Below are 24,795 nucleotides of genomic sequence, written 5' to 3'. Positions count from 1 at the left end.
AGTTTCCAATGTCCTGAGAAATTCTGAGCAACATCTGATATTGAATATGTAGTACAGTATCAAGGCTGCTGCTTGTTCCACATTGTGAAGTAATGATGAGAGTTACAACCCTATGAGCCTTTGAGTAAATGTATATAAAGAGATACTGTAGCTGACTAGCAACTGAATAGATCTTGCAATGTGATGAGCAAGTTAATCCTTTTAGCAGCCGCACCACAAACAAACTGAACATTACCCGTATTAGTGTCCGCTTTAGGTAACAATGTGCTACCTTTGAAGACTTCTTTTTAATGAACTGAATGACTGTAACAAGACCTGTTATAAATTCGAGATTCCTGTAAAGACATTTAAGTGACAGCTTGTATGACTCGATGTTTTCAATCTGTAGTGCAATTCACAGAACAGTAAATTGTCTTTGATCCATTGCCATGCCTCATATTTATATTGCATATGCCATTGTCATGTCATTGGTAAAGAACAAATCAAGAAAACTTCTGTCATTAAATGTTTGTGCAAGATATTTTAAGCGAGCATTAAAAAAGTTTTCCAATGTACAAATAAATGTCCTAGTCAAATTTGCATCAGAAAGAAACACCCCAGCAAGAACTTGCATGATTTTTTTTCAGAATCTGCGGTTTCAATGTTTAAAACAAACAAAAGGTTGAGAAAGTGTTTTTGATGAAAAAGTTCTTTAAGAGAGGGAAAAATTATTCTCTTGACATAGTTTTTTATTGTCTTAAATCCTTGTGGGAGATTCCAGATTTGATTAAACTGATTGTCTGATCATACATTATAACAGTCGAGATATTTCCAGGAAGCAACAAATGCAGCCTGTCAGTGCCACACCAAAGGCTGCTTTTTGTTACGTCTCATTTTCTGAGTAACTCACGTATTTGTTGCCAAAGATGGGCATGGCACAGCTTAGAAGAATGCCCTTTGTATGGTCCTTCATTTATCACTGTTTCTCAGTGTCTGGGGATAGATTTGTTGAAGGTCCTCTGAGACAACAATATGACTTTCCAAAGCAGAAATGCCATCCGATCACAAAACGCAGTAGACATCTTTATGCCTCATCCCTGGAGGCATTCAAGGCCAGACTGGATGTGGCTCTGAGCAGCCTGGTCTGGTGGTTGGCAACCCTGCCCATGGCAGGGGGGTTGAAACTAGATGATCTTTGAGGTCCTTTTCAATGCAGCCCATTCTATGATTCTATTAAGTTTGCTTTGTGGTGTTATGAAATCATCTGATAAAGTACCCATTTTGCCAATCAGCCCAGGATGGAGAAACAAGAGCACTGACAGGGTGAGAATATTTACTTACCCAAGAAGAATTAACAGCACCATCCTGAAAAAACTCTGTGAAAGCACTGAATGCTCACTGAAGCTTGACAAGTGTGATTTAGTTACATTTCAAAACACACATCTCCTCCATTTAGAATTGCTCCTGCCCTCTGCCCTGTAGCTGATGGTTGCATGCACAGTAAGCTGTGGGTCTCCAAGTACCCACACATTTAATTGCTCTCAGCACCAATGATTGCGAACATGCTTGTTTGCCAATTAGGTGCATTGTCACAAGTTCAAAATATTTGTTAATAAAGGCCCTTTTCTTACTCCAGGAGAAAGGCTATACCAAAAGCACAAAGGTGCTAGTCTTGCTGGGTTGCCTACAGCGCAGCCTTCTGAATACATTCACTTCCCAGGGACTCTGAGAGCTCCTAGAGCCAAATAGTGCTGCAAAGCCTCTCTCCAGCAGTACCCAAATCAGAGAGGATGTAACATTTGCCCATTTCACTATCCTCAGGGAACATTCTGGATCATGTTTGCTTGAGAAATCATTCAAAGTGGTTGCCTTGGCCATTCCTGAAGTGTTTGCAGTGGAGAATAGGAACCAGGAGAGACTGTAAGCAGAGGGAGGTCACCGATGTAAGGTTACTGAATTGGCTGAGGACTTAGAGATAAGAATAGAACTCAGACCTTTATATCTTCATTAAATGACTTAATTTCATCTGCTTTGCATTCTCATAGTAACAGAATAAGAAATGAATGGCTTTAAACTAAAAGAGAGGAGATTTCAGTTAGGGGAGAGGAGGAAAATTTTCATTGAGAGCAGTGAGGCACTGGCACAGCTGCCCAGAGAACCTGTGGCTTCCCCATCCCTGGAGGTGTTCAAAGCCAGGTTGGGTGTGGCCCTGGACAGTCTGAGCCAGTGGTTGGCAGACCTACCCATGGCAGGGGGTTGGGACTGGATGATCTTTAAGGTCTCTTCCAAACCAAGCTATTCTATAAATCTGTGTTCTATGATTTCATGATTCATTCCCTTCCCATTTTCTCAAGGGGTTGTCAGTTTCCAAATTGCAGGTGAGTAGCAGAAAACCTTGCCAAGCTCCCACATTTATGCCTACGCAGGCAAGGGAGAAACCCAGATCCTTGTCAGCTTTCACCTCCAAGTATCCACATTATTACTAGCACAAACAGGCATTGAGAGCTAATGTTTAAAACATAGAAAATGTCTTTCTGGAGTGTACTGATGCCTTCTTAGTACCACTGATGCGCTTGGCTCTTCAATGGGCTTCTGACAACTGCTATATAAGTGCTACATAGAAATGAGGGAATAAATACACATGTGCACTGCCACACGCACATGCACACAAAAAGAAGGAATAAATCCCTTTGTGTCAGTAAAAAAAAAAGCAGCTTTGGCTGATGTAAATGTTTTTATTCATCTGGGAAGAGGAGAGAGAGCTATGCAAGATAGGATAGTTGATAATGCCAGCTGCTTCACTCCTGGCCTGTCATGATAAAATCTAACCTGAGACTGTCTGTGATATCAGCTAATCAGAAAACAAAAAGACCTTTCATATGAAAACCACAACGTCAAGCTCAGCTCCACACACTACCGTTCAGGGAGAGGATCCTGGACCCTTTCCAGGATCCTGTCTCATCCCTTGGCACCAAGGGGCAACAATGATTGAAGAGCCGTCATCCCCACCTCAGCCTCCGCATTCATCCCTGTTGAAGGCTTCCATCCCAAACCCTTCCCAGCACCTCAGATCATATCACCCAAAAGTTCTGTACCTAACGAATTCTCTCTTGTCCCTTCTGCTCACTCAGACAGGGAGATGGAAATGTGGTCACTGTGAAAAATTATGGTTGAGTGGAGAATACTAAGTAGCAGGATGCTGAAAGCTGAAGTCAGACATATCAGAACTGGAAATGAGGCTCAAGTTTTGTAGAACTAACCAGAATCTGAGGAAGAAATTAAATGTCACAGAATCTATAGTGTAACATTTTCAAGATGAAGACTGGATTTCTTTGAGGCAGCAGTAACCTATCCAGTGTTAAGTGTTTGGAAGCTGAGACGTAACTCTAAGAGGAATCCTCAGGATGAATTTTAATGGCTTCTTGCAAACAGCTTAGTCTCAGTCCCTCGTGGTATTAAGTTTCATGCATAAACTTTTCTTAATAGAACACAAGGAGCTGGTCCTATCTACCAGCCAAAATAAAGAGTCAAGGTAAACAAAGGAAGAGCAAAACTTTTCAATGACTAAATTATCTCACTTCTCACTACAAATTTGTCAAAAATAATTCAAATCAGTATGCCTTTATTTGCTCTGTGGAGCCTTTTTAACCCATAAGACTGCATAGAAAAGCCCATTAACAAACTGTGTGTAGATTTCCATGTAAGTAGACAAGAAAAGGACAAACAGTGTTGCTTTTGAATTGGCTGCAAAGAAAAATCACTGACAATGCTAAGGAAGATAACCTGTGAGTGTTTTTGAATCACATACAGCGATGTTTTGTTTAAGAACAGTGCAACAAGGTTGTTCACACCCTCACCCAACTGTTCTCCATGTGTTGCCAATGAATGGTAGATTCTGGAAAGTAGGTGGGAAATAATGACTAGACAAGGGCTGCGTACTCAAGCAAAGATGTAGTAACATCATTGTGCCCATGCTCTAATCCAGGGATCAGGAGAGTCGGGTTCTGGTTTGCTATAACACTCTTAACCTAACATGATGAGCTTTGCTGCAATTCAGTGTCTGTGCCTCCAGAATGGGAGATAATCATTTTTACCTCATTTTAAAGTGCACTGAACCACCTGACAGGAATTTCATGTAAGTATGCAGTTAAGGCACAGCCTAAAATCTGTCATCACTCTGATAAACTGACAATTCTAACTACAGGCATATGAAATTCTACAAAGAAATCTTCCTGTTTTGAGGCACTGTTTCTGTCAACATTATTTTATTCCCATAATACTTTCAGTTTCCTTCATTTAAAAAAGGTGATAAATATTTTTAAACAACGCAACAAGGTATCAGAAATGACAAACAAGTGAATATTAAATCTAGGAAGATAAAAAGTAATTGATTACTATTGAATTAAGGCACAAATGGGATGCTTTGCCAGTGTATACACTGTATACACTGGAGGGATAAAAAAGAAATCATATAAAAGAAAGAAAAAGAAAGTGAAAAAGACTTCATTAAGTGGTATCATTTAGCAAGGTCTGTAATAAAATCTGGCAGTTAAACTACGGCATGGTAAACTATGTATGGTAAAGGGAGGATGGTTGGACTAGATGATCTTATAGGTCCTTTCCAACCTTGTGATTCTATGATTCTATGAAATTGCCCTTTGGAGTGGTTTAAAAATCTTCTCCAAAGTTGCCCTTCTAACTCCTTGAATAATTTTACATATATTTAATATATATTGTTTTACTGTTCAGTGGCAGATATGCTGCTCTAGATGTGAATTGCAATTCAGTGGGTCCAATGTGTAAGCAACATGTGATGCACATTCTTATAATCGGATGCTTTGAAATGTTTCAATTCAAAAAATTAATTCAGAGGAGAGGTGCTACTCCAGGACAGATAAAATGATTTACAGGTTGCCCAAGGAGGCTGTGGATGCCCCAAACCTGGAAACATTCAAAGCTGGTCTGGATGTGCCTCTGGGCAGCCTGATCTGGTGGTTGGCGACCCTGCACATGGCAGGGGGGTTGAAACTAGATGATCATTGTGGTCCTTTCCAACCTAGGCCATTCTATGATTGTGTGATTATAAGAAACGAAGAAATAGCAGGAGCCTTTTAAAACTCAGCACACTTTTACCTTACAGGAGGGATATAGCCAGTGCAGGATTAGGCATAGCCCAGGTGTGTCTCAGGTCCCACAGATAAACATACAGGCAGCAGGGGCAAATAATGTGAAGGCAGTTGAGACTGGAGAAACAAAATGCCTTTCTAACATGAAAAAGAAAACAATATGGAATAAGCAATTATTTAAAAGCATTGCACAGAGAGATTTCCTAGCTACATAAAGTTGGTAGTGTCAAACACTGAGCCACCAGACCTGCATTTTGCAGATACTACATTTTTTCATGGTTGTGCACTGCCTAGCAAAAAGCATGTAAGAAAATATCTGAAGAAGTCAGCTAACATTCAGTAAGTATCGAATTATACTTTAAAATATCATAGAGACACTTGAGATCGTGGTATTCCATATCACAGCTTCTAATTACAAATCACAAAGAGTCAAGAGACCTACACCAAGGAAAGCTGTCAGACACCTGAAGATCTACTAGGCAGCAGGCTGCAGTCTCCCTTCTATGTTGTGGTAGCACAAGACCCCTCTTTGGGATGGATGTTCCAGTTTTTTGCATTATTTTCTTTCATAATTATACCACTCCCATCCTTATAAGCATGATGACTACTATCCTGGCTTAAATCTCATATCAGGGATGTCAACTATAATAAATTTTGTTAATACAGATTAACATGGAGTAGAAAAGACAAGCCAGCAGTTTGTTATAAATTATTTCTTCCCTATCTTGTTTCATCCATGCTCAGACAATGCTCTTGTTTTTCAGGGAACTCCTTTCAACTTGAGAACTCAAGCCAAATCACTACACATTTGTATTTTGACTCCTAAAGTTAATAGTTTATACCGAATCTGTATTTCCAAGTGCAACACAGGTGAAGAGTTTCTCAATTTTAAAGTAGCCACAGAAATTGCAAGATTTATGTATTATGCAGGACTCTGCACAACCTTTTCATTATTTAAGGGCACAGAGACAACCAGATCTACCCAACATATGGGCTCAAATAGAAAAAAATTTCCTACAAGAAACTGACATAAAACACCCAATCTTGTGGGTTTTTTAAGCTTCTTGATAAACCCATTTGCAGTCCCCACATTATGTTGTATACAGATCTACTATTCATGTCAGTCATCAAATCACAGAAGCAAAGAATCATAAAATGGCTTGGATTGGAAGAAATGAATATCTCTGCTCTGGGATTTGTTAAAAGTATAGCTTAACAGTTAGTAACGGTTTTTCAAAGAATATTAACTAAATAAAAGTCATACTTTGCATCTCAGCTCTCTACTAAAATCATGGTATTCATGTTCCTGAAGTATTTTTATCTAAACTCTCTGTTCTTAGGCAATCATTCATACAATAAATACATATATACGTATTTATTTATAATATATATTTATATATTGTTATTTTCCTCAGGAGTGCACTTGGGCACCAAATTTTCTTTCACTTTGAAGAAGAGCCTTGGTCTTTCAGGAGCTGTGTATTGCAGCAGTAATATGAGAAGGGAACAAAGTTGCTATAGCTAGAGATTGGGATAGCACCAGCATGTCTGACTAATGTAGTATACTCAAGTCTTTCTCTACATATAACAAATCTAATGTGCATAAGAATATGCTGTTCATATCTAAACTTGCAATCAGGAGTGCACTGGAGCTGCACAAAGGAAAATTAGGTAATGAATGCTCCTATGTAGCACTGTTACTGACTCTAAAGTAGCAGTGTCAACCTGAACAAGATTCACTGAAAGGTTGATATGGAAAATAAAAATAAAACCAACTTCTCTCCCCAGCTCCCAAAAACAAACAAAACAAAACAAAAAAACAAAAAAAAAAAACAAAAAACAAACAAACAAACAAACAAACAAACAAAAAACAACTAACAAACTCCAAACATCCCAGTGCCCCAAGGGAACAGATATTCTATATTTGTTTTCCTGATACTGCAGGGAAATTTGCTCATTTCAGTAATTCAAAGGAGATCTAATTTCTTTTACTTATGAAGTTCACCAACATAGATTGGTACTTTGTTATTTTACCTTCTTTTTAAATATAAGATGTGGATTTGAAATAAACAATCTCTTTTTCCACCAGATGAATATCTTGATGATTCTCAGGAATGTCAGTTGTGTGAAGTATCCTGTGACAAGTGCACTGGACCTGAGGCAGATGACTGTATCAGCTGCCCAAGAACAAGGTATGTGCCACCTAATGGTATGAAACATAAAGAGCTCACATCAGCACTATCCTGCAGAGTCAAATGAAAAAGCACCTGATGATCATGGTAAACAACCAGGGCTAGAAGCTGAGAAGACAAGTAGTAAGTAAATAAGACAGATAGCTACACAGACATTCCTTGTTTAACCAGATTATTCCCACTGTTACAGAAAATGTTATTTTAACATGAAAGAGTCTTCTCTTAATTGCCACCCATTCTAAACTGTAGCCATTGGAATCTTAAGAATGACCAACTCAAACAGCAAAAGTCTGGGGGATCTGCAGTTTTACATACCTACTGGACTGGCAGAAGGATTGAATATGGGCACTGAAGCTCTCGATCAATAAATCTAGGAGATGCTTATAGCACCCAAACATAAGCCCCTGAAGCTTCTGTTTATAACTTCTCATGAGGTGTGAGTAGATCTAGAACAAAGCTTTTCCATGGGAGATCTCTGAAGAACAGGGCCTACTGTTTTCAAATTCATGTTTTGCCAATAGCTCTGTTCTCACTTTAGTGACTCTGGTTCTGTTGCACTGTAGTCAGCTGATATTGAATTGTTAGGAAATCAGAATCTGGTCCTCTAAGACACAGGCAAACAATCCTCCGTAACCCTACAATTTACAGTGCAAATGCCTATGCTAAATCCATACTGCAAAAAAACAGTGGAGTCCAATCAGATTCATCACTGAGGAAACTGTGTGGATTTAATTCATATCTATTCAGACATGGAATTAGAATATGACTGGGGGCAGAATTTTGGACTAAGGATTGGACTTATTAAATTAGATCGTCTTTGTTTCCTTGCAGTACCTGCAATATCATCTGGGAGTTTTATACATAGATATCTGTATTATAAAGAAGGTGCAGAATGCAGAACAAACTAGTTAGAATGCCATTAGATAAAGATGTTGGAGCCAAAAAAAAAAAGTCTCTGTGGACTTTTGGTTGGATACTGCCATCTCCTCTGTAATGAATCTTCCAGCAGATTTCAATTATTTTACTTAAAGTTTTCAAGGGCTCCCTGTGTTCCTTCTGCACATTATCAAAAGCCATTAGAAGTTGTATTGGACAGACGCTGATGGGAAACCATTATGGGATGGAACCAGAAGCTAAAGAATAGATCCTTCCAATGAACATTATTTGTTAGGTACTTGAAATAGACCAGTTGAACTGAAACAGGACTGTAAATCTTCTGGCTCTTTACAGCCCTGAAGAGTGCCTACTGAAGACAGCAATGAGAGGTCATTAGATAATATAGACCAAAATTCAACAGTCCTAGAATACCTGTCCTCTTTGAAAAGGTTGAAAAGATTTTGGATGGGGGGTAATTACTGAAAATTCAGCTGGAGTTATCACATTATTTCATATTAAAATTCATTGTTACATAATTTTCTTGTCTGAAAATTCTTAACATTATTACCTCTTTTCAAAAATTATGCAGTAGTTCTATTACATCTTTTGTCCAGATATAGAGCTATCTCCATAAAATTCCTCCCCTTCCTGCTAATTTGTTTTGGTTACAAATGTTAATAACAAGCTCTCACCTTTTGGTGTTTATCATTTGGAACAACATAGCAAAAAGCAAGTAAAATGTACCTTTTTTTTTTTTTTTTCTTTTGTGAAGATGTGTAGCATTACAACCAGTATATGTGTATATGTGACAAAATACAGCAGTACGTACATGTCATAGAATCACAGAAGCATCTGAGTTGGAAGAGATCTTTAAAGGTCATCGGGGACAACTCCCCTACAGTTACAGGGACACCAACAGCTAGATCAGGATGCTCAGAGCACTGTCCAGCCTGACCTTGAATATCTCTAGGACATCTCTGAGCTCCAAAGTAGGACCCCCAGGACCTACTTTCTCCATAGGAGTATGGATTAGCTTTTCAAGAACACAGCCAAACTGCAGTCAAACTAAGGTTTTGGAGGGAATCATCAGGTCCAAAGCAGATCTAACCTGAAGGATCTAACTCCAGGGATGAACCCTGCAGATGGTGGGAATATCAGTGTCCTGGGCTGCCTCAAGAACAGGCGACAGATCCAACCACAGCACAAGCAGTCTAGTGTTGGGTGAAAATTGTAGAATAATAAAATAATTTGTGTTGGAAGGAACCTTAAAGATCACCCAATTCCAACCCCTCTGCAATGGGCAGGGTTGCCAGGATACCCAGTTCCCCATCCAACCTGGTTTTGAACTGCGCCTAGGATGGGGCATATACAAGTTCTCTGGTCAGCCTGTTCCAACACCTCACCACTCTCTCAAGTGAGAAACTTCTCTGCGATACCTAATCTAAATCTCCCCTTTTTAATTTAGAACCATCGTCTACCATGTCCTATCACTATATTCCTCTGTAAATATCAGGTTTTCCTCCTGTTCATATCAGCTGAAGCCTCAGAGGATTGTTTGCAACAATCCACATCTCCCTCCCCAAGCACTCAGGACTCAAGGTCCCAAGTGCCATCATTAGGACACATGATCAAGTTGAAGTAGCCCAGCTACCTAGGAAGCATGTAGCATCTTCATGATGTGAAGAGTTCCCAAAAGTGTAGAGAAAGACAGATGGAACCTAGGAAAATATTTCTAGGAAAATATTCCAACTCATTTCTGAAGTCCAAACTTGACTGACATTTTCCTCAGCAAATACCATGAATACAATCAGGAAAATGAAGGAGTGAGGTGCAGAGACACTTGTAATAGAATAAAGGAAGAATATCTTATTTTTCTTGTAAGTTTGTTTTAAGTGAAAAGAAAAAGTTGTAGCTGGATTTTAATTATGCCTCTCTGTTCCTCAAAAGATTATTTGACAATGGTCGTTGTGTTATGGAATGCCCCAGGGGAAAGTTTGAATTCAAAAAGCAGTGTCATTTGTGCCATCATACCTGCCAGGACTGCAGTGGAAGTGAACCTAACAAATGCACTGCTTGTGGAACAGGTGAGAAGGATTTCTTACATTTTTTTTCCCTTTTCTTGGCATCCAGGTTTCCTTTTCCCTCTGCTGTCAGATCCAACTGTTAAAGGCAATGAAATAACCATTTATTTTTCTATTGATCTGCATCATTATCACATTTTAACACTAACGAGTGTAGGAGCTCAATAGTTTGTTCACTTGCTTAAAGAATGTAGGAAAACACATCTCTGAATTGTCCTTATATCCTTACTCATTCCCCTCTGTTTTGAATGGGATCCATGGTAATAGGAGTAAAAGCATTAACTAAAATAAGGGCAGAAAACCTACATAAGCTGCTTCTAGAAAACAAGGAAACATACTTGCCTCTCCCAGCCTCTACAAAGCATGTGCTTCCTTGAAATAGAGCAAACTTGTTGTACTAGCATGCAGAAAGACAGGATACATTCCAAAACATGTTTGGGGAAGGTTAAGAAGCCACCATGGTAATTTCAACCACTGTGTCTCTACAGCTAGGGAAATAGAGCCTGGGAAGAAAAGATTACCACTGACACACACAGCAATTTGTCTTTTTGACAGGGTTTTACAGCTCTTAGGTTGAGACAGAAGGTAATGTAATTAACTATGTAGTTTTCTAAAAAGAAGCTCTCTTCCTAGTGAAGATCCAGTATTATCTACAGTGTAAAAATTATTATTCTCTGTCACCTCTCTAATGACTGATGGTTAAAGAACTTGAGGCTATATGCAAATAACATGAAACTCTTGGACATGAGTTTCTGGAATTTAAGCTCCAATTCATTCAGGAAAAAAAGGAATTTTTAGTTTCAGGAAGACTTGGGAATTTACCACCTATTTCCTTTTTTGCTTCTTCTTGAAGTACAGTATGAGTCCTTAACAGCCCAGGATATGAGGAAACACCAGCCTAACTTGTACTAATTAGTTATACTGATGAGATTCATGCTCTTACTTTGGGAACTGTCTGTAAGTGAATAGATTACGTTTTCAAATTATTTTTCTACACAACAGAGCAGTTTCTATTATTTTTCTCCACATTTAACCCTGTGGTGAACAGCAATATCAGTTTCCAAATTTCTGTATTAAGAAGTGATGATCTCAATGAAAGTCACACCCTGAAGAAGCTAGAAAGATCACCATGGAGATTCGTACCTGAAATGTAAAAGGAACACAGTCTGTGTTGTTCTTGTGTGGTGCAACAACTATTCCCTAATGCAGTTCCTTTCCCTGAAGCCTCAAAAATAAATTATAATATGTGAATACCTAGGGAGCTTTATACATAAGTAATAAAATGCACTTAGCACAATATTATATGCAGTTTATGCTCTAGAGTAGATATTTACAAAATACTCCATGTTGCAGTACATGGCACATGGAGTTACAGGTGCTTCCACAGACTTTGCTGAATTCCCATGCAGTAGAAATTTCTCTGATAGCAAACAGATGCACACTTGCTACTCCAGTTCAAATCAAGATATTTCCAGATCTTACCTGTGACTGCGATGTGGATTACATTTTAATCTACTATGGAAACAGACTGATCCTTTTGAAAGGTGAAGTAGGCAGATTTTCCTTCATAATAGTGATTTTACATCTCCTTGTGCAATACAGTATATATCCTTCTACTATGTTCACTGCGGGGGAATTTTGGGAACCCAGTATTGTAAATCTCTTGATCCTTATTTGATTAGATTGGTGGATGTAAACAGAGATGATTCACTAGCATAACATTTTTATTATGTCACAGATCTACAAGAGTATGTGACAGCTGAGATCCTGAAAGTTTTGTAAATTTTAGCTCATCTCATGTAAAACTGAACACATCATGCAGTCTTCAATACTAACACCAGCTGAAGCACTGCTGGCTTAATAATGCTGCATCTACTGTCAAAATGTTGCTGACGTCTTCTCTGTTTCTTTGCGGCGCAGATAGACAAGGGATGGAGCGTTTTCTGTACCATGGGGAGTGCAGAGAAAGCTGTCCCCTAGGTCACTACCATTCAGAGCACAAGTGTGTGCCCTGCTCTGGTCACTGTGAAGTGTGCCTGGATTCTAGACACTGCAAAAGATGTTCCAGAGGATACTACCTTAACCAAAATATCTGTCAGAAGCATAGCTGTAGTGAAGGTAAGCATCCTTCAATGGAAGGGAAAAATACTTATTTAAAACTATTACAGAAAGATAGTTAAATATTTTGGTTCCTGTTCTGAAATACACAGTCACATCTGTTCCTGACTTCCTCCTGCTCTGATTCTCTTCTAAAGCTACGCTAATGAAAAATTGTAATATTTTCCTCAAATTGAGTAGGATTACAAAAGAACAAGTGAGGAAATAAATTGCTGCACATCTTTCTGCTTTTGGATTTGTATTAAGTATGTTTCCAATAACCTTGCCGAGTGCTTTCACATATTGGTCTTACATTATCAGGATTAACAAAACATTTGTTTCTTTCAAAATGCAGGTGAATTGGAAGATCCTGACTCAGAAAACTGTGTGCCTTGTTCAGAGGGATGCCAGAAGTGTCAGTTGGGTATGTACTCCCATTACAAACATTTCTTCTTATTCTTAAGGTAGGGAGTAACTACAGAATCACAGAAAATCTCAAGAATGAAAGGACCCACAGAGATCATTGAGTTTGAACCCTGGCTCCACACAGAACAACCCAAAATTCTTCCAGGTGCTTCTTGAACTCTGTCAGCTTGGCACCATTACCACTGCCCTGGTGAGCTTGTTCCATGTCCACCACTCTCTGGTGAAGAACCTTTTCCTGATATTCAACCTGACTCTTCCCTGGCACATATCTTCAAGTCCTCTATCTAGGTCATTTACAAAGAGTGCTAAAGAGAACTGGCCTCATAATGCATCCCAAATAGTGACTGGCTGCCAGCTTGGTTGCCATTAGTCCACAACGAACTAGAAACTATTGCATTCTTTTGCAAACTAAACTGTTTATTTTTCCAGTGCATTTATTTTTTAATATCAATTCTAAATTCCATCACCAGCTTAAATAAGGTTTTGTATTAGTTTAGCTATAAAAGTTCACAGCACTTATTATCTTTTTTCTATTTGACTTCCAGTCTGATATCTCATACAATAAAAACACTTGACAGCCCTGGTGATCAGACATTTTACAAAAGTGCAGTCAGGCCCAACATCTTCCTCTGACTATATCTGTACTTTCTTTGCTACTCTCCTATTCTCCATGACTTTTCAAAGATGGTGAAGATCGGTTTGATAACCACTTCTGCCAGCTCCGGCAGAGCTTACACACACATTCCTTTATGGCCCATGGATCTGTGTGCATTGAGTTTCCTAAGATGACATCTGACCAGATCTTCCTTGACCAGCAGTAGGTCTTCTTTTCCCCAGACGCAATCTCTTATCACCTGGGTCTAGGATTCCTGACTTCCACCCTTAGCAGAAGCAAAGAAAACATTCAGTAACTTCACCTTCTCCATGTTGTAATTTATCTCTGTCCTCGTGAGATTATCTCCTAAACCATGAATGACCACTGTTTTCACTTTCCTGGGCTACATTATGTTGACAAGAATTGTCTTGCAACAGTGCTTCAGTTGTTACTGAGTGAGGGGTATGTGCTCAGGCCAAGCTGGGCCACTCAGTGGGGAAGAGCTGCTGTCATGATAGTGCAGGGCAGAAAGTGGAGCTAATTAGTAGTTGTCCCAGGATGTGTTTAACCCACAGGCCCCAGGCTGAATATGCCTATCCTTAATCATCTCCAGTCATAATATTTAATCTCAGGTTCTTACATTCAAATCTCTGATTTTAAAAAGTTCTTTTCAAAAACTTAAAAGCTCAACAGAATGTACATAAGTAAAACAAAGACCAAGTAAGTTAACTTCCACTGCTAAGTGAAGTCAGAACGGTTAGAATGCCAGAGTCTGTTAAGGGGCATGCTATTAAGAAAACTCCTTGGCAGTTATGATGCATATATTACTGAGAGTTTATATAGGTTGGTTTAATGTTAGCTGTATTTGGAACAGAAACACAGCAGTGGTATAAAACCAATATGCCAAACAGATTTTGCAGATTACCATGTGTTCCTGAAATAAAGCATGACCTATAAAATTCAGGCTTAAAACAAATCAGGTAGAGATGTTGTTTCTGTTTCTGCTCTTAATATTCAAGGAGATTTCTGGCATATCAGTAACAAGCACAGATAAGTTAAGGACAGTAATAGCTTTCTTATGTCTCATCAGAAAGATGATTCGAGACTCCTGTGAAAACATCAGAGCTGCCTGTCTCTTAGAAAACAAAATGGATAATTTTGAAAGCTGTAAAGAATTGCCACTGCAATAAAAAACAGGAAGGAAGCTCTCCCCTCAGCCTCCTCTTCCCCTTAAACAGCCCCAGTTCCTCTAGTTGCTCCTCGTAAGGCATATTCTCCAAGCCCTTCACCAGCCTTGTTGCCCTTTTTTGGACCTGCTCCAGTACCTCAATGACCTTTCTGTATTGAGGTGCCCAGAAATGAACACAATACTCAAGGTGGGTCTTCACCAATGCCAAGTGCAGGCACTGGGTTACTTCCCTAGTCCTGCTCACCACACCATTCCTGGTACAGCTGGGTCTGGTCTTCTTCAGTATCTGTTTTCATCAATGACCTGGGTTGATTTGGATGACCTGGACATGCTGTTGAGTTGGGTGGAGAGAAACCTACAATTGTCTGATTCTGTGACAGATGCCATTTTTCCTACAGACTGTAAAGACCTGCAATATCTTGACAGAAAATTGCATTAAATTGCACTAATTTTGTGAGGATCTATGGCTTTGTGTGCACAAAGCAGCTATCAAAGCAGCAGCTATGCACAGTAGGGTTCCCTTCTTCAGTCCACATTCTCCTGATAGCATCTCACCCCACTTTCTGCCATGCTAGCCCAACTACCATGCACATCACATTCCATGAGATTTGAAATGCAGGCTCTTGTACAGGCATTGTAGTTGGAAGCAAGGTGCTAAGACACTAGAAAAAAATGAAGTTTTAAGGTGCTTTTGTTGTGTGTAAACCAAAATATGTGCATTCTACATTCAAATACATACTTCTTTGCAAGTGAACACAATTGAAAAATGGGTCTAAATGCCTTAGAAAGTGTGCTGAATAATATTATGTTTATGGTTTTGGTACCTCAAGTTTATAGCCCAGTCAGGGAGACTCTGAGCCTACTGTTTGGACCTGTTGTGAGTTACTGTTCTCTCTCATCCAGATAATTCTGAAGGAACTGCATCTTTATCAAATAGGACCATCAGGTCATGATTAAATATTAATGACTTGTCTTCTGATGGGCACCAGAAACCGCTGTGAGTTCTGAAAAATTAAATCCAGTTTCTTCCACAGAGTCACCATTTGAAAGTTTTGCTAAGACAATAAGATTAAGGAGGGCTTTCAAGTTACTGCAGCAGCTGCTGCACTCTACCACTCAGCGCAACTACTCCCACTCCAACCTTTAGATCACTTCAGAATGTTGCCAGTACCTTCTTCAGACCCTTAAAACTGTAATGAGCTTTTGGATTTTTTTCAGTCAGCTCTACCTTTTTAAAAAGCAGTCACCAATAGGCCCACTCAGAACAAGAGAATAACACTAAGTTAAACTAAGTTAAACTGCAGGTTATTGGGCTATTTAATGTAAATATTTTAAGAGAACTGCAAAGTCAACACAGTGCAAGAACATAAAAACCCTGGTTGTTATTAGCTGTGCCTAAGATACAGTGTATGGAACAAGGGGTTTTCTCAACTCCTTTCAGAACTCTTTCTAATAATATGAATTCTATTCGCTCCTTTTGCATCTGCACAACATGCAGACACAAAGTACAAATACCTATGAAGACAATAAGTGACAAACTTCCTTGATATGCAATATCTACTGACTTACTTATGTATACTTCAAAAGCAGAAATAGACACACCAGTAACAATGCTAAATATGAGCACCTAGCTCATTGTGGAGCTAAATATTTTTGTCACACAAAGCTCAGCTATATCACTAATAAATTCCTGGCAGGCTGTGGATGCCCCATCCCTGAGGTGTTCAAGACCAGGTGGGATGGGGCCCTGGGCAACCTGGTCTAGTACCAGATCTGGCAGTTCGTGATTCTGTCTGAGGCAGGGGGTGGGAACTTGATGATCGTTGGGGTTTCTTCCAACCCAAGCCATTCTATCATTCTTTGATTCTATGATATGATGATTCTTCTCAAGAGGGACTTTGTCCCAGTTTGTTTGCATTTCTGACAGTGCCCTCCCATAGGGTGACATATTCCTGATCCAATTCCTGTTCAGCTACTGGCTGATTCAATTCCACTTAACTCACCAGACATTTGAGAATATGACATGTTACAATATGAATGCTTCTCAAGGTTTCCCAGAGATTACCTTATCTTTGTGTAATAAAATACCATGTATTCCATTGCCTTCTGATCTGTCCAGGTTTTTACTGAGAACAGCGCAACATGGCTCTTGCAACAGTTACAGCTCCAAGGTGAGGGCATAGAGTGGTACAGATAAGGATGTTCAGAATAGTCATCACATTTTTCTCTTTCCAAGACACCTTAAAAATATATATATATAACAGTAAAAAACCACAAGGAACAGTAACCCTGAGATTAAAAGTCCTCAAAATAGGCATTTAGGCTCCAGTGTGATGCTTCAACAAGATAAAGCCTCAGCAAATCTCAGAGGTCTTCCAGAATCAAACTGTTTTGTTTGGTCTAGGCTACAAGGGAACAAACATACAGCCATAAAGGCAGGAAGTGAAACTGAGTGACATGCAATTATTCCACAAGATATATAACAACAAATTTTAAGGTGGGGGAAAAATAGGGACTTTAAGGTAGCATGAGGGAGAAAAACCATAACTAGAGAAAAGATTCAAAGAACATATGAGGTAGCTAAAGCATAGCACTGTGAATAGATTCAAGTCTACATGTATAGAATGGGATTCTGGCAGCTATGTTCATGATTAATAATAGAAAAGTACTTTAGTTCCCATAGGAACATAAGTGGCACAAAGGAAAACTTCATTTCTTCCAATCTTCCCTAACAATGACTAGACATTGGCTTTCATAATGCCAGAGAAAATTATGATAAGGATTCTTTTTTATATAGAAATAAATCTTCCTCAAGAGGTCAATCTTGCTGGATGGGTTGTAGATTTGCAGATAATGGGACTCATTTCCACAGACTTCTGGTGAGAATATGCAATCTGTACAAAAAGAATGCCCAACAATATTTTGAACGTTTCTTTGATTATCAGAACTGACATTTCAGAAAAGGCAGAAAATCACATTGGAGATTTGTTTTTCCCATCAGTAAGCAGAAGTTTCACTTGCACGCTGAAGATATAAGATGTATATACATACATCTGTGAAAATTTTATTTCTCTGAGAAAGAAAATGTCTTTTGTGAAATCCAGACTTGGGGATCAATGGAAAAAATCCAGATATAAGATTGAGCTATGACTTTTACAAACGCAGTCATGTGGTCTGCTGATACTGTATAGATGCCTCTATGAGTAGTACAATCAGGGCAGTAGTACAAATTCTGGGCTGTAAGAAACCAGATGAACTTTAACAAAAGCAAGTGTAGAATCTTACACCTGAGAAGGAATAACTGCAAGTATTAGTACGGTGGTGGATGATCTGCTGGAGGAGTTCTGCAGAGAGGGACCTGAGGGTCCTTGTGGATGAAAGGTTGGCCGTGAGCCAGCAGTTTGCCCCTGTGGCCAAGAAAGACAATGGCATCCTGGGGTGCATTAAAAAGAGCACGGCCAGCAGGTCAAGGAAAGTGATCCTCCCTTTCTATACTGCCCTGGTTAGGCCTCACTTGAAATACTGCATCCAGTTCTGGGCTCTCTGGTAGAAGAAGGACAGGGATCTCCTGGAAAGAGTCCAGTGGAAGGCCACAAAGATGGTAAAGGTTCTGGAGCATCTCCCCTGTGAGGAAAAGCTGGGTGAGCTGGGTCTGTTCAGCCTTGAGAAAAGAAGACTGAGAGGTGATCTAACTAATGTTTATAAATATCTTAAGTGTGGGAGACAAAAAAACACAGCCAACCTCTTTTCAGGGGCTTGTGGGGACAGGACAAGGGGAAATGTCCATAAACTGGAGTATAGGATGTTCCACACCAAATGCAAAAGAACTTCTTCACAGTAAGGGTGATGGAGCTCTGGAATGGGCTGCCTATAGAGGTTATAAAGTTTCCTTATCTGGAGATACTCAAAACCAATCTGAATGCCTACCTACACAGCCCACTGCAGGGAGCCTGCTTTAGCAGGCAGGTTGGACTTAAAGATCTATAGGGGTCCCTTCCAATCCTTCCAGTTCTGTGATTCTATGATTCTGTTATTCTATGAATCGTTGTCTTGTTTGTTGCCAAATCTCCCCCTCTAATTCCTTGAATATGATCACTTCAGTGATTCAAAGGCAGAATAGTGATCTCTGATTATCAAGGGCTCCAAACTTACTTGCCAGGAACCTATCAAACAGTTTTCTTGAACCACGTCATTACTTTGAGGTTAAAATGATGTTTGTTATGTCTGTAACATGTTTGGTTGCTTAATGCATTAATGGTCTAGATTTCAGTTTAGAGTCATGTAAAATGAGAACATGGAAGAAAAATACTGGATTAGGCCAGAAATTCACCTAGCTCTGTGTCCATCACTGAAACTCTGAATTTACTCCTACAATTACAAAGAAATTATAGTTAGTCCTTCAACAGTTTGAATTACAGGAGCTTCACAAATCAAATCAGTAAACAAATGTTAGCAGCTGAATGGTTCTGCTGGAATTAGAACTAATATATTAAAATAAATATAATTGAACAATTTAAGTAACTTTAATATGTTCTTGTTTCAATTATGCATGGGGCTAAAGCTCAGTGTTTTGACCTTTCTAGTTAAGAATTCTATTTAGAGAACAATTTGTTGACTGGAGCAACTATCCACATACTGAGATGTTACCCACGTGATTATTGCCTGCGTACAATTTTTCTTGCTAATAGATCTATGGCAATCAAATGTTCAAATTACTACCAAAATCTGCATTAGTGTCCGTTATGCAAACCTAGGATGTCTGGCTTTTCTGCTGGTAGGAGAGCACTCTTTGGGTAATGCTGCTCATCCAAAGGAATTACCTGCACAGCAAAAAACTATTTAAAGATTAGTGACCATCTCAGTCTGTTCTGGCAATGCTCCTCAATGCACAGGATGTTCGGTTTCTTAGTTAATGTTTTTTAATACATAGCTTTCATACCACTTACAGTCATCAAATCACAGGGGGAGAAAACAGCCAACAGAGTAATAACAAAAGATAACATATCGCCTGAATGATAGAAGAATATCTAAATACCTACAATGAACATCCTCACTTAATTGTTGGATACTACTATTGTTGATGTTTTAACATGAAGAATAAAACACTAGTTCTTCTCTGAAGCTATGTGAGAAATAACTTCTCTGGTATCACAATCATCTGGACATTCACTTGAGGTGTAAGTCTCGCAACAGTATTGATCCACAACATTCAGTGAAAGAGTAGGGCACTGCAACCCCATATGTATATATCTTTAAGTAGTTTCAGTTGCTTAAACTATTCCTTAAAATCTCTTCCAGAACATTATGTGTGTACCAGCAAGCATATGTACAAATGTTGACATATTTGTCAACATTTCAATTCAGTCATACGGGGACAAGGAATGGAATCCATTTTATAAAGTTATAATGCTGATATTTGGTTTCATTTCATCTTATATGCAGGTCATTACTACTTTTAACTACAACGTATTAAAATTTTATTTTGGACAGGAAGATGTTTCTCTTTTCCTTTGCTCTGTCAGTGAAATACAGTAACAGCAAATACTTCTCTTTTAAAGTAAGATAACTGAGATTAGAACTTTGTTTTCAATTCATTAAATCACACTTATGTTTTCCAGCCAAAGAAACTACATTTTACCCCTTTAAGTCCAACTAACATAAGAATTCAGCTTTTTCCTAGGTTAAAATACCCATTATCTTCTTCCTCCCTCTTGCTGGTGATATCACTTGTAAAAAACATGTCAGAATTGAGATGAAGGAGGACAAAGCACAATTACTGACCAAAAAACAAACAAACAAACAAACAAACAAAAAACACCTATATATAAAAAGAAAAAACAAACAAACAAAAACAGAAAAAAAGAAATAGGTAAACAAATAGTTTTTCACATAAAGTGAAAGATTCAAACCACAATTCTTGGTTCCAAAACAGAAACACAGAAATCTCCTTCATTTACAAGGGTTGTTGAAATCTAAATTTTCAGCTGGGCCCATGTCTAGTTGAAATCCCACTGTAGCTGGACTGTATGTTTCAGTTATTTTAATTGAGTAACCGTAAAACTAAAACAAGAATGGTCTAAAGGTAGTTAAAATATATAATAACACTTAGTGATATACTACCACTTATGGGCTTAGGGTTCTTTTTTTACATTATTGTAAATTATTGTTCAGAGGAATGTAAAAGCCAAATAAAATCTAACAGTGACTGTTGAAATCAAACAATTACGCAGACTGGTCCTTAAAGGAAAACTGCATTGTAATATAAAATCATTTACATTCATTATATTTAATTAATCTGGAAAAGAAAATTAAACCAGGCATTAAGTTCCACGTGCAGAATATCCTCAGGTTTTCCTGAGAGCAAAAGTAGTTGGGTATAATGTCTGTATTTTAGGCTTATGGCTGAGCCAATAAATAGTTCAAGAAATTTAATTAAAAACAAAAAACAAAAACCAAAAAGTTTGTAAATGAATAACGGAGTAAAAATAAAAGTTATAGTATAAATAAAGAATCTGTTAAATGTACCTATGCACTTAGCTTCAACTCCCAGCTTTATTGCATATAGCAGATAAAGTTTAGTAAACATACCATTCTTTGAAAGATTTGGGTCTAATTATACGAGATACCTTGGGTAAGGACTACTCCAGCTATGTAAAGTAGGCTAGCTCATGTAAAGTTTCCAGAATTTGCATCTGTCTAAACGTTATGAATGCTCAGAGATGGTGAAACAGTCAGGGATTTTTAACATGATCTGGAGTTTTTTTAAAATGGATATGCCTAGTAAATATTTCACTAAGCCTCTAAGGTAATACAACAGCAATCACCTGTAGCGTTCCCCTGTGAATTCAAACAGAAACATCCTTCCAGCACAACAGTGCGTGGCTTGTAACATTAATGTCCACATTCCCTCACAGAGAAGGTAAAAATCCCACAATATTAATTCCTTTCATCAGAAAGCAAGAATCTTTTTCTTTAACCAGTATTTAAACTTTGCACATTTGAATGTGTCGTACTGGAGAAGGGTGGGATGCAGAGTAGGGAACGGGTTATCAATTTCTTATGGAAGAGTAAAGGAATCAAATTTCTTTTTGTATGAACTCAAGATATCTTTACTTATCTAAGAAAACTGCAATAAGACCAGAAAGTCACCAAGAAGTTTTGTTGCATTGGAGACCACACATTTTAAAACAGATTGAATTCTGTTTCCAGAACTATTGAGATCCCTTCTGTTTCTATCTTCGAAGAGTTGCTTAGACTCAATGCAGTGAAAGTCAATGCAGATGAAAACTATTAAATGTGGATAAAATACTAACAGTTCTCATGGCTAGAAGTCTTTTGGACCTAGCCTACTAATCAGCCCACTTTATGTCACAGAATCTTATTCATTTCATGAACAAGTGAGTTCTAAGTAAATACAGGATGAACATGCTGACTTCAGCCCCAGCAGACATTTATTACTGCTAGTCCAAGAACTGATTATGGCAGATTTAAAAGGAGCCACCACTGAAGAACCACATGGAAATTACTTTAAAATTTGTTCTTAAAATTCATTCCAAGATTTTGGAAACATTGCACGTACTTAGCTTTCAATATGCTTGCTATCAGGCAGTTTACTTCCTTACATTCCCTGCTAAGCTGTGTTCATTATTCTCTAACAGTTAAAAATAAGAAACTAAGATCAAACATAAAAGGTTTCTGAGCTTCCACTTAAAGGCTATGTCTATAAGAGAAAGAACAACATTCAGTAAGGGATGATAAATAATACAATAGACAGATTGGAAAATGGCCTTAGGCCTCACTATCCCAATGATAGCATACAGACCTAATTAAATTACAGGATGGTATTTACATAGGTAAGAGAGACACAACAAGAATAAGAGTCCCCGACACTTTAACCTCAATTACACTCTGAATGACAGAGAAAAATATTTCTTAAAGCATATGTATTTTCAGAAAGATCACAGTTTATAATCAGAAAGCCAGATGTGTGCACCCTGCAATCAACCTCTGTTTTAAAAGTTTATTGGATAATAAATAAGAAACTGTACAAGCTCTTCAGTCAGATTTAGCTCCTGACTATGTGTTGGAATCAGAGAAGAGATTCATGTATAACTTTTACAGAGCTGTCAACAGCAATAAGCAAACAGATTGCTGATACCTGCCACAGTTAGTCTGGCAACAGCACTCTGTGAGTGCTGCTTCTCCATCTGAATATCCTACAATACATGAGGTCTGTAGGTTACAAGGTTCTTAAACTGAACCAGAAAAAAACTGAACTAGAAACAAACAGAAGATCTATTCTATTTCTACAGTAAACTTAAATGAAACAAAATTTTCATCGTGTTAGTTTTACTTCATATAATTTTATGAAGTTTTCACATTGCAAAATCATTAAGGAAATTGGATCTTCTCCAGTGTCTTAGGTTTAAAGAAAGACTGAACATTCTCAGATGAAATACAGTCATCAAGCTGTTCCCATGACATATTTGGCCATCTAATATGATATTTGCTACTTTTGTCTAAACTTGGATGTGGACAACAGGGTACAAGAAGGTGCTGAGTGATTAGACACCAGGATATCTGTGATACTTCTTTGGTTATTTTGCCCTCTCATAAACATTCAACCCAGTCTACAGTCTTAACAATCTATTTTTATTCATTCACTTTTAGATAAGAAGGGTGGCCAGGGGGAAGAGATGGAGGGGACTGTCCCCTTCTGCTCTGTCCTCATGCGACCCTACCTCAATAAGGCTGAGCTGTTAAGCCCTCAGCTCAATAAGGTTGTGGAGCTGTTAAGAGTAGGTCCAGAGGTGACTATGAAGATGTTCAGAAGGCTGGAGCACCTATCCTATGAAGAAGACTTGAGGAAGATAAGCTTATTCAGCATGAAGAAGAGAAGGATCCAGGGAGACCTGACTGCAGCCTTCCAATACCTGAAGGGAGTTTATAAATGGGAGGGGGACTGTTTCTGTTTCTACACATTCTGATAGTGACTGGACAAGGAGGAATGGCTCTAAACTAAAACAGGGGAGATTTAGATTAGATGTTAGGAGGAAATTTTTCACTCAGAGTGGTGAGGCACTGGCAAAGGATGCTCAGGGAAATTGTGAGTGCCCATCCCTGGAGGTATTCAGTACCAGCCTGGATAGAGCCCTGGGCAATTTGACTTCATGGGTGGCAGCCCTGACCACAGCAGGCAGTTGGGACTGGATGATCTTTATGATCACTTCCAAATCAAGCCAGTCCACGATTCAATGATTCCAGACACAATGGTCTTTGCTTAAAGAACTCTTAACAGTACAGTTTCCAGACAATTTTCAGAGGACACCAGAAATACACACTGTGCCTTAATTTGCAATCACAGATGTAATCTGTCACAAACTGATATACACTGGTAGTCAACAATATGGGCAAAAACTTCAGTAAAGGAGGAAAGAATAAGGTCATCAGAATCTGACACTGGCTAAGGTGAAAGAGTCCTTCCTTCATGAAAGCCAGAAAGTTAATGGAGTTAGTTAATAAAACTCTGAGTGATCCCAGGCGTTTTAACAATATCTCTTTAATACGTACTCTGTTCTCTCAACAAATCATAAGGACTGTGTGTGCAAGAGTAATTTTTAAAAGGTATCTAGGACACTGATGCACTTTGCTCTACACTGATCTATTGCATCAACTGAGTAATCGTAAACATGGCTCCCAACAGTAGAACATGCTACAAATAGGTGGGGAAGAAAGGAGTATCAAATATCTCTGTAAGTAAGTGTCTTTAAAAAAAATAGTTTTCCACAAAAAGAATCTCTGGACAAACCAAATGTATTTTACCTGGAAGTAAAGGGGTAAAAGGGTACTTCATAGAAAATCTTTTAATCTTTTAGGGGCATTTCCTGCCTTAACATAAAATCTAACTCAAGGAACACTAGATTAGGTGATTGCTGTTTCTGATTGTTCTCTAAACAGTAAAAAGAATATTGTCACAAATCTGTAACATTTCTGTGAAAAACTTTACACCTCATAAATAAATTGCTAGAACTACTTACACAATCGAGTGTATGTTGCATGCATAAAGTGTGATTTATTGTAGACACAATTCAAAGAGATTCAGCAAATATTTTGTCTTATGAGTACTAATAATATCAAAAATGATTTATAGGCATTTCATGGCAGAATAGTTTATAAATACATTTGCCCAGGTTGTTGCATTTCCTTCCGCTCTGTTCCCTTAGGGATGCTTGAG

At 38.4% G+C, this 24,795-nt stretch overlaps 1 protein-coding gene across 2 annotated transcripts in view; it reads left to right on the top strand.

Annotated features, from left to right (window-relative positions):
• PCSK5 (proprotein convertase subtilisin/kexin type 5) overlaps window positions 1-24,795 on the top strand; it is a 246,399-nt gene that overhangs the window by 191,256 nt on the left and 30,348 nt on the right. For both annotated transcript variants that reach the window (XM_015849157.3, XM_085529930.1), the window contains exons 21-24: window positions 7,195-7,297; window positions 10,121-10,257; window positions 12,175-12,372; window positions 12,707-12,775. In XM_015849157.3, the coding sequence (XP_015704643.2) occupies window positions 7,195-7,297; window positions 10,121-10,257; window positions 12,175-12,372; window positions 12,707-12,775 (507 nt within the window). The remainder of the gene's footprint in view (window positions 1-7,194; window positions 7,298-10,120; window positions 10,258-12,174; window positions 12,373-12,706; window positions 12,776-24,795) is intronic.

Source organism: Coturnix japonica, chromosome Z, assembly GCF_054131305.1.
Source record: "Coturnix japonica strain WE chromosome Z, WE-NBRP24, whole genome shotgun sequence".
Lineage (NCBI taxonomy): Eukaryota > Metazoa > Chordata > Aves > Galliformes > Phasianidae > Coturnix > Coturnix japonica.
Note: the sequence above shows the minus strand (reverse complement) of the source record. Positions and strands in the feature narration are given on the sequence as shown.